Raw genomic sequence first — 16,810 nt, forward strand, 5'->3', positions numbered from 1 at the left:
TTCTTGTGCAGCTTGTTGTTTGCTCTTTGCATGCACATATATCACTGTATCATCTGCATACATTTGAACTTCAGACCCAGTACAGACAGAAGGCAGATCATTAATGTACAGGCTGAACAGGAGGGGCCCCAGTATTGACCCTTGGGGCACACCCACATCATAGCTAAGAGTGGGCGACAGCTCATTGCTCACTCTGACACACTGAGTTCTGCCTTCAAGGTATGATTTCATCCATCTCAAGGCATCGGGGGAAAAGTTGAACTTGGACAATTTTGTGATGAGAATCTCATGGTTAACAGTATCAAAAGCCTTCCTTAGGTCCAGAAACACAGCCCCAACAACGCCCCCTTTGTCCATCTTGGACTTCACATTTTCCAGAAGAAAGCAGTTGGCCGTTTCTGTGGAGTGTTTCGCTCTGAAGCCAAACTGCATGGAATGTAATGTGAAGGGGCTGTTGTTGAGGTGGGCAATCAGTTGTTCTGCTACACACTTTTCAACAACCTTTGACACCACAGGTAGTATACTAATGGGCCTGTAGTTACTCACGTCAGCAGGGTCGCCTGATTTAAAGATGGCCGTTATTATGGCCGACTTCCATACCCTTGGAAACACCCCGAGACCAATAGATGTGTTGGTGACCTTAGTAATGGGGCCAATGAGTGACTCTTTGTAGTTTTTAAGAAAGGTAGAGTCCATCCCAAACACATCTTTGGCTTTAGAGTTCTTTAGTGAGCTAATCACCTTGTCCACCTTTGACTCAGAAACCTCCCTTATGATGAAGACAGGTTGAGCATCATTTACTAGCACTGAGCCCAAGAAACCTCCCTTATGATGAAGACAGGTTGAGCATCATTTACTAGCACTGAGCCCAAGAAACCAGTGGAGGGGTTCTGTGTCAGTACCCTGACAGAGTCAATAAAGTAGGAATTGAAGGCTATTGCTATTTCGACTGCATCCTGTGTTAGATTGTTATTCACCATGATTTCTAGACTTTTTGTAGTGTTACTATGGTCTTTCCCTGTTAACTTTTTTAGATTCTCCCAGATCAGTTTAGAATTTCCCTTTGCTTCACCAATTATGTTAATAAAAAAGTTTGCCTTGGCCTGTCTGATTTCTTTCATCACCTTATTTCTCAACATGGTAAACCTACGTCTGTCATGCTCTAATTTGGATCTTAGGGCTATTTTTAGATAATAATCTCGTTCTCTCATCAATTTCCAGATTTCTCCATTTAGCCAAGGAAGAGTGCTCTTTTGGCCAGGTTTGGATTTGATTTTCTTTAGGAAACCATTTAATGTAGTCTGGATTGTGGATAGAAAAACTTGACTATCAGCTTCCACGTCTGCATAGGACAAGAGATCATTCCAGTTAATTCCCTTAATTGCGTTTTCAAAATAGCTTAATTCACTCTTAGGTATTCTTAGTTGATCTGGCTTTCTAACAGTAGAGAGGTTAAACCTGCTCTTAGACAGCTTTCTGGCTATAAGTGTCAGATTATGATCAGATAGCCCAGTAACCATATTGAATGATTTAGTCACTCTCTCTGGTTTATTACTGAACACCAAATCAATCTGTGTTTTAGAGCAACAAGTCACCCTGGTTGGCCCTTTAACTAGCTGTGTAAGGTCAAAGGTATTAGTGATCCGTTTGAGGGTTTTCCTACAACACTTGTCTTCATAATTAATGTTAAAATCTCCCATTAAGATGACCTCTTTCCCAAAATCACATTCCCTAAGCATGTTATTAAACTGATCAAAAAACACACTTTTGGTGGAAGGTGGCCTATACATTCCAATGAGGGTAAAAGACATTTGGGGAGACAGTGTAATGTTCAGGCCAATACATTCTAGTTCATTATCACATGACCACTCAATTTGTTTACATCGGATATGTTCTTTAATGTAAATCATCACACCCCCTCCTCTTCCTTCAGTCCTGTCTCTCCTGAAAACATTGTAGCCAGGCACAATCAAAGCAGCAGATGGAGAGTTTTTATGGAGCCATGTCTCTGAGAGGCAGAGAAAGTCAAGGTTGGAGTCTGTGAGTAGATGTTGAATTTGATCACTTTTTGGAATGACACTACGAATGTTCAAGTGCCCCCCTAGTAGTCCCTTGGGCTTAGCTCGTGGGTCCCAGATGACTCGAGAGTGATTGACACATTGAAAAAAGTTAAATTCTGTGTTTTCTGACGGCTGGGTTTAGGCCGTTTTGTTTCGTTTTGATTAGGGGCAGCTCGGTAGCGCAATTAACAATCCCTCCCGCCTGCACTGGATGCGGTGAACTAATTAAAACAGCTTGCGTACCAGAAGCAGAGTCAGGGATCGCATATAGCGACTTTGGTATGTTTGAAGAGTCAAAATCTATCCTGGAGCCGGGTGAGCCGAGAGAAACCATAGGACCATAGCACTCACCCACTTCCACAGCGGCGACGATCAGTGGACGAGGCCATCCACCGCTTTCCACTCCGGTGCGTATCGCTGGCTCGGTGATGTTGGGCCCAGGATTGAGTTGCACATCCCCGGAGAGCAGGAGGGTAGTGAACAGGTAGTTTAAAAGTTTCCGATAAATGTTGGACTTGTGTTTGTTGCGCCTAAGCGGTTCAGTAGAATAAGGAGCGAGGTAGACTTGGCCATTATTCAGAACATTATGGTATGCTGTGTACTGTCCGCTCCCGTGGAGCGGTGAACCAATGTGTTTGGTGTTAATATTCTCCGGTAGTAGACTGATTGTGTCATCCCAGCAAGGACGCACTGAGATTATCAGTAGAGCAGCTACATAACTGACAATCATGGCAGAGTACTGGAGATAAAACACATAATTGCGCTTTAACTCTTTGCATGAGTTACTTAGCTGGGGTCGGCGTACACCTGATGGTTTAGATAAAATTACAGCATTCGAATGAGAAGCGGCACCTGCCGCACCACCCTGTCTTCCGTCCGCCATTTTGTTTATGGTTTTACGTGTCCAGGATTGCACACACTGCAGCAGGGATTTTGGCCCACTCCTCCATACAGACCTTCTCCAGATCCTTCAGGTTTCGGGGCTGTCACTGGGCAATACGGACTTTCAGCTCCCTCCAAAGATTATCTATTGGGTTCAGGTCTGGAGACTGGCTAGGCCACTCCAGGACCTTGAGATGCTTCTTACGGAGCCACTCCTTAGTTGCCCTGGCTGTGTGTTTCGGGTCGCTGTCATGCTGGAAGACCCAGCCACGACCCATCTTCAATGCTCTTACTGAGGGAAGGAGGTTGTTGGCCAAGATCTTGCGATACATGGCCCCATCCATCCTCCCCTCAATACGGTGCAGTCGTCCTGTCCCCTTTGCAGAAAAGCATCCCCAAAGAATGATGTTTCCACCTCCATGCTTCACGGTTGGGATGGTGTTCTTGGGGTTGTACTCATCCTTCTTCTTCCTCCAAACACGGCGAGTGGAGTTTAGACCAAAAAGCTCTATTTTGTCTCATCAGACCACATGACCTTCTCCCATTCCTCCTCTGGATCATCCAGATGGTCATTGGCAAACTTCAGACGTGCCTTTACATGCGCTGGCTTGAGCAGGGGGACCTTGCGTGCGCTGCAGGATTTTAATCCATGACGGCGTAGGGTGTTACTAATGGTTTCTTTGAGACTGTGGTCCCAGCTCTCTTCAGGTCATTGACCAGGTCCTGCCGTGTAGTTCTGGGCTGATCCCTCACCTTCCTCATGATCATTGATGCCCCACGAGGTGAGATCTTGCATGGAGCCCCAGACCGAGGTTGATTGACCGTCATCTTGAACTTCTTCCATTTTCTAATAATTGCGCCAACAGTTGTTGCCTTCTCACCAAGCTGCTTGCCTATTGTCCTGCAGCCCATCCCAGCCTTGTGCAGGTCTACAATTTTACCTCTGATGTCCTTACACAACTCTCTGGTCTTGGCCATTGTGGAGAGGTTGGAGTGTTTGATTGAGTGTGTGGACAGGTGTCTTTTATACAGGTAACGAGTTCAAACAGGTGCAGTTAATACAGGTAATGAGTGGAGAACAGGAGGGCTTCTTAAAGAAAAACTAACAGGTCTGTGAGAGCCGAAATTCTTACTGGTTGGTAGGTGATCAAATACTTATGTCATGCAATAAAATGCAAATTAATTACTTAAAAATCATACAATGTGATTTTCTGGATTTTTGTTTTAGATTCCGTCTCACAGTTGAAGTGTACCTATGATAAAAATGACAGACCTCTACATGCTTTGTAAGTAGGAAAACCTGCATAATCGGCAGTGTATCAAATACTTGTTCTCCCCACTGTATAACATTTTGGGTAAAAATAGAAATTCCCTTTAATTATATAGAACCACACAATGTGGAATTACAGTTGTGTCCAGTAACTTTAACTTTAATTTAAGCTAAAAGGAACGAATTATAGCAATGGGAAGTTCAGTTGGATTGTTCAGCGGGTGGTTTATTATCAGCTGAATAAATGACTCCAGTAGCCCATCGCTATAGTTCGTTCCTTTTAGCTTAAATTAACATTAAAGTTACTGGACACAACTGTAATTCCACATCGTGTGGTTTCAAAGCGAGGTAGGAAAATTACACTTTTTATTCGAACTCCCCCCCCCCCCCCCATCACTTTCAGAGAACAATTTGCTTTGTCAGGGCTATGCATCGCAATGAAGACTGGAGAGAGAGAGAAAAGACATACACACAAATGTGAATGCGCGCACACACACACACACACACACACACACACACACACACACACACACACACACACACACACACACACACACACACACACACACACACACACACACACACACACACACACACACACACACACAGTGTGTTGGGGTCTGATAAAAAGCCCACATCCGCAGCATTCCACCACATAATGACATTCCTAATTAGCCTGAACATCTCACTCATTTTATGCCACGGTGGTGGTGTGTGTATTCACTGAGATTGGGTCCTCATTGGTTCAGCTTAATGGGTATTTGTCATGCGAACAACAGCAGCATTCCAACCTGATTAAGAGGGAATGGAAGGATGAATGGAAGGATGAACGGAGGGATGAATGGAGAGAACAGTCCTCCTCTAGGTGGGAAAAAGAGAGGGAGCCAGGCGTTCCCGGAAGAATTAGTGTGACACTAAGAACGCTCTGAAACTTAAAACTCAATGTTTTAAGTTTCAGACACTCACTGGTTTAAGTTTCAGACACTCACTGGTTTAAGTTTCAGACACTCACTGGTTTAAGTTTCAGACACTCACTGGTTTAAGTTTCAGACACTCACTGGTTTAAGTTTCAGACACTCACTGGTTTAAGTTTCAGACACTCACTGTTTTAAGTTTCAGACACTCACTGTTTTAAGTTTCAGACACTCACAGTTTTAAGTTTCAGACACTCACTGGTTTAAGTTTCAGACACTCACTGGCTTAAGTTTCAGACACTCACTGGTTTAAGTTTCAGACACTCACTGGTTTAAGTTTCAGACACTCACTGTTTTAAGTTTCAGACACTCACTGTTTTAAGTTTCAGACACTCACTGTTTTAAGTTTCAGACACTCACTGTTTTAAGTTTCAGACACTCACTGTTTTAAGTTTCAGACACTCACTGTTTTAAGTTTCAGACACTCACTGTTTTAAGTTTCAGACACTCACAGTTTTAAGTTTCAGACACTCACAGTTTTAAGTTTCAGACACTCACAGTTTTAAGTTTCAGACACTCACTGGTTTAAGTTTCAGACACTCACTGTTTTAAGTTTCAGACACTCACAGTTTTAAGTTTCAGACACTCACAGTTTTAAGTTTGACACTCACTGGTTTAAGTTTCAGACACTCACACTCAAGTATACTGAATGAAAATATTAACACAAAATGATTAAATTTCAATGATTTTACTAAGTTACATTTCATATATGGAAATCAGTCAATTGAAATCAATTCATTAGGCCCTAATCAATGGACTTCGCATGACTGGGCAGGAGCGCTGCCATGGGTGGGCCCGGGAGGGCATAGGCCCACCCACTGGGGAGCCAGGCCCAGCCAATCAGAATGAGTTTTCCCCACAAAAGAGCTTTATTACTGACAGAAATACCCCTCAGTTTCATCAGCTTTCTTGGTGGCTGGTCTCAGACGATCCTGCAGGTGAAGAAGCCCGGATGTGGAGAACCTGGGCTGGCGTGGTTACACGTGGTCTCCGGTTATGAGGCTGGTTAGAGGTACTACCAAATTCTTTAAAATGACGTTGGAAGCGGCTAATGGTAGAAAAATTAACAAATGTCTGATGGACATTACTGCAGGCATCATGCCAATTACACGCTCCCTCAGAACTTGAGACATCTGTGGCATTGTGTTTTGTGACAAAACTGCACATTTTAGAGTGGCCTTTTATTGTCCAAAGCAGAAGGTGCACCTGTGTAATGATCATGCTGTTTAATCCGCTTCTTGATATGCCACACCTGTCAGGTGGATGGATCATCTTGACAATGTAGAAATGCTCACTAACAGTGATTTAAGCAAATTTGTGCACAACATTTCAGCTAAATAATATTTTGGCGTGTATGGAAAATGTATGGGATCTTTTATTTCAGCTCATGAAAACATGGGACAAACACTTTACATGTTGCGTGTATATTTTTGGTCAGTATATATGACAGGTAGATAGACACAACTTACCCCAAAAAGTTGTACATAGTTGGTGATGAGGTCTTGGACCACGCTGATCTCCGGTGTGGTTTGTCCCTCGGTTTGGAAGAGACACGAGGAGAACACACAGGCTAAGTCTCTGGTCTGCATCTGGTTTATATGGGAGCACCTCTGGACCCTACACAGTATAGATATACAGGAGGACACACTGATACACACACATATAGGTGACATAGACTCATACACATACTGTAAGTACAGTACATAAACCCACAAATGCTTAAATACACACACAGGAACAGACACAGACACAGACACACACACACATACACACACCTAAAAGCACAGCTACACACAATGTCCCCCTCGTACACAACCAAACTATGTACACACTCCCTGGTCAACAGCATGAGCATGTGTGCTGGGAACTAGAGGTAATGACTGTAAGAGACGTTAAACCAGGCCACAGTCTAGGTAATGACTGTAAGAGATGTTAAACCAGGCCGCAGTCTAGGTAATGACTGTAAGAGATGTTAAACCAGGCTGCAGTCTAGGTAATGACTGTAGGAGATGTTAAACCAGGCCGCAGTCCAGGTAATGACTGTAAGAGATGTTAAACCAGGCCGCAGTCCAGGTAATGACTGTAAGAGATGTTAAACCAGGCCACAGTCAAGGTAATGACTGTAGGAGATGTTAAACTAGGCCACAGTCTAGGTAATGACTGTAGGAGACGTTAAACCAGGCCGCAGTCTAGGTAATGACTGTAAGAGATGTTAAACCACGCCACAGTCTAGGTAATGACTGTAAGAGATGTTAAACCACGCCACAGTCTAGGTAATGACTGTAAGAGATGTCAAACCAGGCCACAGTCGAGTTAATGACTGTAAGAGATGTTAAACCAGGCCGCAGTCTAGTTAATGACTGTAGGAGACATTAAACCAGGCCGCAGTCTAGGTAATGACTGTAGGAGATGTTAAACAAGGCCACAGTCTAGTTAATGACTGTATGAGATGTTAAACCACGCCACAGTCTAGGTAATGACTGTAGGAGATGTTAAACCAGGCCACAGTCTAGGTAATGACTGTAAGAGATGTTAAACCAGGCCACAGTCTAGGTAATGACTGTAAGAGATGTTAAACCAGGCCACAGTCTAGGTAATGACTGTAGGAGACGTTAAACCAGGCCACAGTCTAGGTAATGACTGTAGGAGATGTTAAACCAGGCCACAGTCTAGGTAATGACTGTAAGAGATGTTAAACCAGGCCGCAGTCTAGGAAATGACTATAGGAGACGTTAAACCAGGCCACAGTCTAGGTAATGACTGTAGGAGACGTTAAACCAGGCCACAGTCTAGGTAATGACTGTAGGAGATGTTAAACCAGGCCGCAGTCTAGGAAATGACTGTAGGAGATGTTAAACCAGGCCACAGTCTAGGTAATGACTGTAGGAGTTGTTAAACCAGGCCACAGTCTAGGTAATGACTGTAGGAGTTGTTAAACCAGGCCACAGTCTAGGTAATGACTGTAGGAGATGTTAAACCAGGCCACAGTCTAGGTAATGACTGTAAGATATGTTAAACCAGGCCACAGTCTAGGTAATGACTGTAGGAGATGTTAAACCAGGCCACAGTCTAGGTAATGACTGTAAGAGATGTTAAACCAGGCCGCAGTCTAGGTAATGACTGTAAGAGATGTTAAACCAGGCCACAGTCTAGGTAATGACTGTAGGAGATTTTAAACCAGGCCACAGTCTAGGTAATGACTGTAGGAGACGTTAAACCAGGCCACAGTCTAGGTAATGACTGTAAGAGATGTTAAACCAGGCCGCAGTCTAGGTAATGACTGTAAGAGATGTTAATCGAGGCCGCAGTCCAGGTAATGACTGTAAGAGATGTTAAACCAGGCCGCAGTCTAGGTAATGACTGTAGGAGATGTTAAACCAGGGCGCAGTCCAGGTAATGACTGTAAGAGTTTTTAAACCAGGCCGCAGTCCAGGTAATGACTGTAAGAGATGTTAAACCAGGCCACAGTCTAGGTAATGACTGTAGGAGATGTTAAACTAGGCCACAGTCTAGGTAATGACTGTAGGAGATGTTAAACCACGCCACAGTCTAGGTAATGACTGTAAGAGATGTCAAACCAGGCCACAGTCTAGGTAATGACTGTAAGAGATGTTAAACCAGGCCGCAGTCTAGGTAATGACTGTAGGAGACGTTAAACCAGGCCACAGTCTAGATAATGACTGTAGGAGACGTTAAACCAGGCCGCAGTCTAGGTAATGACTGTAGGAGATGTTAAACCAGGCCACAGTCCAGGTAATGACTGTAGGAGACGTTAAACCAGGCCACAGTCCAGGTAATGACTGTAGGAGACGTTAAACCAGGCCACAGTCTAGGTAATGACTGTAGGAGACGTTAAACCAGGCCACAGTCCAGGTAATGACTGTAGGAGACGTTAAACCAGGCCACAGTCCAGGTAATGACTGTAGGAGACGTTAAACCAGGCCACAGTCTAGGTAATGACTGTAGGAGACGTTAAACCACGCCACAGTCTAGGTAATGACTGTAGGAGACGTTAAACCAGGCCACAGTTCAAATTCCAGCAAAATACCCAATTAAGTATTTTTTATTTCATTGCACCTTTATTTTGACAGGGAGTCATGCTGAGAACAATGTCTATTTTTAGAATTGAGCCCCGTACACACATAAAAACACATCAATATACACTATACACATCAATACACGGAAATCAAAACACAAGCATGGAAAACAAACACATTTGTCAGTGAAAAGGTCCTCAATCAGCCTTTTGAATTGCCCTACAGGCACCAAATTGTAGAGAGCCTCTCGAGATTACTCCACAAGTAAGGTGCACAAAAACTAAAAGCAGATTGACCTAACTCAGTGGAGATGGAAGAGATTTCCAGAGCCATCCCTCAGACTGGGTCTGGTATCTCGTATATCTGTAGGTTAACAAGGAAGTAAGGTACGGTGGAAATCTTCTCCAAACATTCCGCTCATTACCATAATAGTCAGATTAATCATCCAACGTTTACACTGTGGCTTCGGAGCAGAACAGCAGCACGGTAAGCATCAGTGTGCAAGACCTCATCAGCCCAGACAAGTAGTAGTAGTGAATTATAAGTATTTACAGTATCTAACAGAAGTAGAAATATGCTGTATCTACTGTATGTCCATATCTACTTTCCTAGAAGGGTGGAATTGGGGGAGAATGTGTTCTAGACTAGTTCTCAAGGTTATTTTATTTTGGATTTAACTCTATCTGGTAAACCATGGGACACGAGAGTCTGGTTAAAAAAAACCATCTACATTAACCATTTAAAAATGGTTTATTTTTACTGTAGTGGGCTGAAAGTAGTGGCATCCTGTGCTGACACACAACGTGGTATCATTCACACCCAGAGGAGGTTATGTAAAATACAGAATGGCGTTATGGGTAAATTAAGTGACTTCTGCAGAGCAAGGGATTGTGGGTTAGAAGTGTCAATAAGAACAGGTGGCATTGCTATGCCGATGTGCCCAAGTCTGTGTTGTTGTCTCACTTACCACCCACACACAAACTGTGTGTGTGTGTGTGTGTGTGTGTGTACATCTTAGCCTAGTACAGTTAAACTCAGTTTTCACAATTCCTGACATTTAATCCTAGTAAAAATTCCCTGTCTTAGGTCAGTTAGGATCACCACTTTATTTTAAGAATATGAAATGTCAGAATAATAGTAGAGATAATGATTTATTTCAGCTTTTATTTCTTTCATCACATTCCCAGTGGGTCAGAAGTTTACATACACTCAATAAGTATTTGGTAGCATTGCCTTTAAATTGTTTAACTTGAGTCAAACGTTTTAGGTAGCCTTCCTCAAGCTTCGCACAATCAGTTGGGTGAATTGTGGCCCATTCCTCCTGACAGAGCTGGTGTAACTGAGTCAGGTTTGTAGGCCTCCTTGCCCGCACACACTTTTTTAGTTCTGCTCACAAATTTTCTATAGGATTAAGGTCAGGGCTTTGTGATGGCCACTCCAATACCTTGACTTTGTTGTCCTTAAGCCATTTTGCCACAACTTTGGAAGTATGCTGGGGTCATTGTCCATTTGGAAGACCCAAGCTATAACTTCCTGACTGATGTCTTGAGATGTTGCTTCAATATATCCACATAATGTTCCTTCCTCATGATGCCATCTATTTTGTGAAGTGCACCAGTCCCTCCTGCAGGAAAGCACCCCCACGACATGATGCTGCCACGGTTGGGAAGGTGTTCTTCGGCTTGCAAGCCTCCCCCTTTTTCCTCCAAACATAACAGTAGTCATTATGGCCAAACAGTTCTATTTTTGTTTCATCAGACCAGAGGACATTTCTCCAAAAAGTACAATCTTTGTCCTCATGTGCAGATGCAAACCGTAGTCTGGATTTTTCAATGGTGGTTTTGGAGCAGTGGCTTCTTCCTTGCTGAGCAGCCTTTCAAGTTATGTCGATATAGGACTCGTTTTACTGTGGATATAGATACTTTTGTACCTGTTTCCTCCAGCATCTTCACAAGGTCCTTTGCTGTTGTTCTGGGATTGATTTGCACTTTTCTCAACCAAGTACGTTCATCTCTAGGAGACAGAATGCCTCTCCTTCCTGAGCGGTATGACGGCTGTGTGGTCCCATGGTGTTTATACTTGCGTACTATTGTTTGTACAGATGAGTGTGGTACCTTCAGGCATTTGGAAATTGATCCCAAGGATGAACCAGACTTGTGGAGGTCTATAATTATTTTTCTGATGTCTTGGCTGATTTCTTTTGATTTTCCCATTATGTCAAGCAAAGAGGCACTGGGTTTGAAGGTAGGCCTTGAAATACATCCACAGGTCCACCTCCAATTGACTCAAATTATGTCAATTAGCCTATCAGAAGTTTCTAAAGCTTGACATCATTTTCTAGAATTGTTTAAAGGCACAGTCAACTTAGTGTATGTAAACTTCTGACCCACTGGAATTGTGATACAATTAATTATAAGTGAAATAATCTGTCTGTAAACAATTGTTGGAAAAATTACTTGTGTCATGCACAAAGTAGAGGTCCTAACCGACTTGCCAAAACTATAGTTTGTTAACAAGACATTTGTGGAGCTGTTGAAAAACTAGTTTTAATGACTCTTAAGTGAATGTAAACTTCCGACTTCAACCGTGTTATGATATTAATACTATATGTCTGAATACAATAATATACAGTATATAGTCTGAATATCATACTATATATATTATAATATTCAGACTAAATATATATATATATTTTATAATATTCAGACTATATATATATATATATATTATGATATTCAGACTAAATATATATATATATTTTATAATATTCAGACTATATATATATATATATATTATGATATTCAGACTAAATATATATATATATATATATTATGATATTCAGACTTTATATATAATATGATATTCAGACTAAATATATATATATATTATGATATTCAGACTTTATATATATTATGATATTTAGACTATATATATATAATATAATATTCCGACTATGTATATATATATCATGATATTCAGACTATATATATTATAATATTCAGACTATATATATATCATGATATTCAGACTATATATATCATGATATTCAGACGATATATATCATGATATTCAGACTATATATATAATATAATATTCAGACTATATAATGTACAAAGCAGAGTGTGAAAAGCAAGGCAAAGGGTGGATACTTTGAAGAATTCAAATATAAAAGATATTTTGCATTTTTTAACACTTTCTTGGTTACTACATGATTCCATATGTGTTATTTCACAGTTTGATGTCTTCACTATTATTCTACAATGTGGAAAATAGTCAAACTAAATAATAACCCTTGAATAAGTAGGTGTGTCCAAACTTTTGATTGGTACTGTATACATTATGATGATCAGGATATATAGACTGAGGTTACAAAATATTAAGAACACCTGCTCTTTCTATAACATACTGACCAGGTGAAAGCTGTGATTCCTTATTGATGTCACTTGTTTAATCCACTTCAAATCAGTGTAGACAAAGGGGAGGAGACAAGTTAAAGAAGGATTTTTAAGCCATGAGACAATTGAAACATGGATTGTGTTACGTGTGCCATTCAGAGGGTGAATGTGCAAGACAAAAGATTTAAGTGCCTTTGAACGAGGTAAGTTTCCCGTGTGTATCAAGAATGGTCCACCACCCAAAGGACATCCAAACAACTTGACACAACTGTGGGAAGCATTGGAGTCAATATGGGCCAACATCCCTGTGGAACGCTTTCAACACCTTGTAGTCCATGCCCCGACGAATTGAGGCTGTTCTGAGGATAAAAGGGGGCGCAACTCAAAATTAGGAAGGTGTTTCTTGTGTTTTGTACCCTCGGAGTATAGTATCATAGTCAGGCTCTCCTTTTCAGACAAACTACTTGACCTACATGTTCGTAAGTGCTTGTTATTGTGAAATACTCGTCTGAAAATGTGTCTGCAGTGCATTACAGTGAAAGGAACAGTGACATGATGAGTGTAGGGTAGCTTTGACCGGATGATTTTTGCAGTTTGTACACACAAACCGTGTGTGTGTGTGTGTGTGTGTGTGTGTGTGTGTGTGTGTGTGTGTGTGTGTGTGTGTGTGTGTGTGTGTGTGGACCAGAGGGTATCTTCAGCCTTGGACCCTCACCTGTAGAGATGTTGCAGCAGAGCAGTCAGGGTGGATCTGTTGATCTTGGGAAGACTCTGGATAAATCTAGAGTACTTCTCCACTCTCCGTTTCTCATCCTCCTCATCTACACTCACCAAAGAAAGGAGGCCATTGATTAAAACAAAAGACCCACAAAATATAAATAAAGCTACAATAGAGTACATGATACACTGACCCAACGAAATTACCCAAATTACCCAAAAGGTATATAAATATGCATCACTTCTACATCAATATTAAACAATCCAAGGTAATCTGTGCCTCTACACACCTAGTGCAGACACCCAGTAGGGGTAGAGCTCCTTGGTCAGCAAGGCGTCCTCGGCCTGGGACAGAAAGGTCTTCAGGGTGTCAGTGACGTCCTCCAGTTGGTGCTCCAGGACATGGAGCTTCACGTTGCGGGCGTCCTGCTTGAAGGCCCCCAGGAGCAGGGATACACGGCCCGGGTCCCCCCTAACGCTGTAGATCCCCTGATGGCACAGACCTAGAGGAATGTGAGAAAAGGTAGGGGAAGGAGGAGGGGAGAGGGAGTGAGAGAGAGACAGCATGAAAACAAGTCCTCAAACCCTCATGTATTCAGCCAGCAGCATACCACCCTGCATCCAACTGCTGGCTTGCCTCTGAAGCTAAGTAGGGTCGGGTCCTGGTCAGTCCCTGAATGGGAGACCAGATGCTCACCGTACTGGGTGACAAAAGCTATGCAGCTGTCCACAACGATGGGGACGCCCTTTTTACTCAGCTGCTGGTTGCTTAGAGCCCTGCCGTCCGTGCCAGAGGCCAATTTGATCGCAGAGTGCCACAGCGCAAAGTCCACTTTGTTGAAACCATGGATGTACACAGTTCTGTACGAAAGCAGAAAAAAGTCAAACTAAAAATGTCTCAGAGATACCATACAGCATTTTTAGGAAAATAGACATTGACAAATGTCTAATACCCTACTATTTAATTCTCAAACACAAACAATGCAGTGTTTCCCCTACGATTTTTTCAGCAGAGGTGGCAAAGTTAGTGGGGGGGGGGGGGGGGGGGGGGTAGTGGGCATGGCTAATGGCGCAGTCTCCGGCCCCAAAATTTTGAGGCCCTCTTGGCCGCAGAGAGAACATTTTGCTGATTAAAAGCTGATTTCATGCCATTTTAAATGTTTTGCCATGGGACGGAGAGAAATGTTTGGTTTTAAAGCTAGTTTCCTGCAATGATACACATTCTGTCATAGGGCCAAGAGAAAGTAAATCATTTTTTAAAGTTAATTTCTTGCAATTCTACACAGCAACATTTAGCTATTTTAAAACTTATTTCACACATTTGCCATGTTATTATGCTATCTTAGTGACCCAGACAACCAATGTGGACCTCGTGTCATGACATTTTAGGAATTTAGATTCTCCCTGACTATCGAGATTTTATTCTGGTGTTTGTTAGTTCTCAAAGATCTAATTAAAAAATATTATCTTTTCTACATACTTTAAATCTGCTTTGAGAAGTTTAAGTTCACACTAAAAATATACTGTATATATATTTATTTTTGTCATCTTTTTTTAAGTGGTGGCCACGATTTAGCAGCAGCAGCCCGCCACTGCTAAATGAGTATAGGGAAAACACTGCAATGGAAAATACACACATCAGAACACAGTGTCAAACCTGCAAAGCACGCTGGAAACAAACAAACCACAGATACACATACCTTCCACCCTCCACCATCAAGAGCACTTGGATCCTCTCCTCACCTTCTACATGTGTGGAAACAGCTGAGAAAAGAGAACACTGGGTAGTATGTTCACAGCTGAAACAACGCTGAAACAAAGCATAGCTACACTGCACTTATAGAGGATTCCTCGCTATATGGGGGGAAAAGTGTTCCTTCTAGAAGCAGTTGTCGTAAGCAAAGCTACACACTGCTCGGACAGCAGAAAACAGGGCGAACGAGACAGAAAGAGAGGGAAAAATCTAAGAGAGTGATTGTGACGGCTCCCATAAATGCTTCACACTGGAGTAAGTAACATTTTCCCATTGCTGTGTATCCGACACTACTGTATGCATCTGGTCGTTGTCTTGTTGATGTACCTGTGTGAGGTTCACTCAGTAGGGGGAACTGGGGCTTGAGTCAAACGTTTTAGGTAGCCTTCCTCAAGCTTCGCACAATCGTCAGTTGTTACAATGTGTTGGCCTGGGTGGTGCAAAATCAGATCGCACTGGTTTGTATTATTCTACACCCCCTTCCTCCATACACCTTCCTCCTCTCACACATACCACACACACACACACACACACACACACACACAGTACATAGCACAACTTGTATGTGCTACATGCCAATTACTTTCACACCCATGAATCTCTTTCTCTCCTATTTATTTAGTTTCATATTGGCCACAAACTACACTATATTTTAGAACAATCCAGTCTGCTTTACTGTCAAGCATTTTAAGAAGATCATATAAAACCACAGGTAACACTGCGATTACAACATTTACAATTAAGTCGTTAAGCAGACGCTTTTATCCAGGGCGACTTACAGGAGCAATTAGGGTTAAGTGCCTTGCTCAAGGGCACATCGACAGATTTTTCACCTAGTCGGCTCAAGGGGTTTGAAGCAGCGACATTTTGGTTACAGGACCAACGCTTTTAACCGCTAGGCTAGAAACTCTCAATAATATATGGAGGTAAACAGGCAAAACAATTAATCTCCACCACTCTCTGGTGGCAAATTATGTGCTGATGTTGTGTTTGGCAGAGTTTCAAGGGCAAGGAATTTAGCTCTGTTTCCAGCAACCTGCGGTAAAAAAAAAAAAACCCAGAAGCTTCAGAGATTGCTATTGACTCGAGAAGACTTTATTAATAAAACAGTGTGATCAGGTAAATGCAACAAACACATCAAAATCCCTTTATCCACCTCTCGGCTCTCGCTGAGGAAATGTTATTACGTTTTATGCTTCTGGGATAAGGAAGCTAACTCTGCAGCCCTCTAGGCCTGTAATTAGTATTGGGATTCAGGCCTGTAAAAAAGTGCTTGATATGCTTAGCTTCTTCATTCTTCATTCTTCTGAGAAAAAAAATAAAAATGTTTTAAGGTAACAACAGCCCACATTATCACAAAGCAATTATGTGTATTAAAGGCCCGGAAATCAACTGTGACCTCGCTTGCGTGCTTACTAGAGACAATGTGAAGGATTCTATTATTTTCCAATATGTGCTGTGTTGTAGAGAGCGAGAGAGAGAGTCGCATAGTCCTAGTTTTGCTAATGGGTATCATTGGAGTGATTCTATCTTTGATGAATCAGGGGCTGGAACTCATGCAAAAAGCCTGGCTCATCCAATTTCCCTTGCACTAGTTGTTTCATTTCCTTGTTGGCCAGTGACAATTTTGGAAGAATAATACACCATTTTTACAAACTACACCCCTGTAACAAATACTGAATCAATTTTATTGATGAAACTAAATTGAAGATGTGCTTCTCT

The 16,810-nt window shown here is 42.1% G+C and overlaps 1 protein-coding gene across 1 annotated transcript in view; it reads right to left on the reverse strand.

Annotated features, from left to right (window-relative positions):
• LOC120049455 (arf-GAP with Rho-GAP domain, ANK repeat and PH domain-containing protein 2-like) overlaps nt 1–16,810 on the reverse strand; it is a 107,719-nt gene that overhangs the window by 35,663 nt on the left and 55,246 nt on the right. Inside the window, exons 6-10 of the mRNA XM_038995720.1 lie at nt 15,036–15,099; nt 14,033–14,196; nt 13,626–13,838; nt 13,334–13,439; nt 6,656–6,803 (exon numbers count right to left, since the gene is read on the reverse strand). Coding sequence (XP_038851648.1) covers nt 6,656–6,803; nt 13,334–13,439; nt 13,626–13,838; nt 14,033–14,196; nt 15,036–15,099 — 695 coding nt within the window. The remainder of the gene's footprint in view (nt 1–6,655; nt 6,804–13,333; nt 13,440–13,625; nt 13,839–14,032; nt 14,197–15,035; nt 15,100–16,810) is intronic.

Source organism: Salvelinus namaycush, chromosome 6 (assembly GCF_016432855.1).
Source record: "Salvelinus namaycush isolate Seneca chromosome 6, SaNama_1.0, whole genome shotgun sequence".
NCBI lineage: Eukaryota > Metazoa > Chordata > Actinopteri > Salmoniformes > Salmonidae > Salvelinus > Salvelinus namaycush.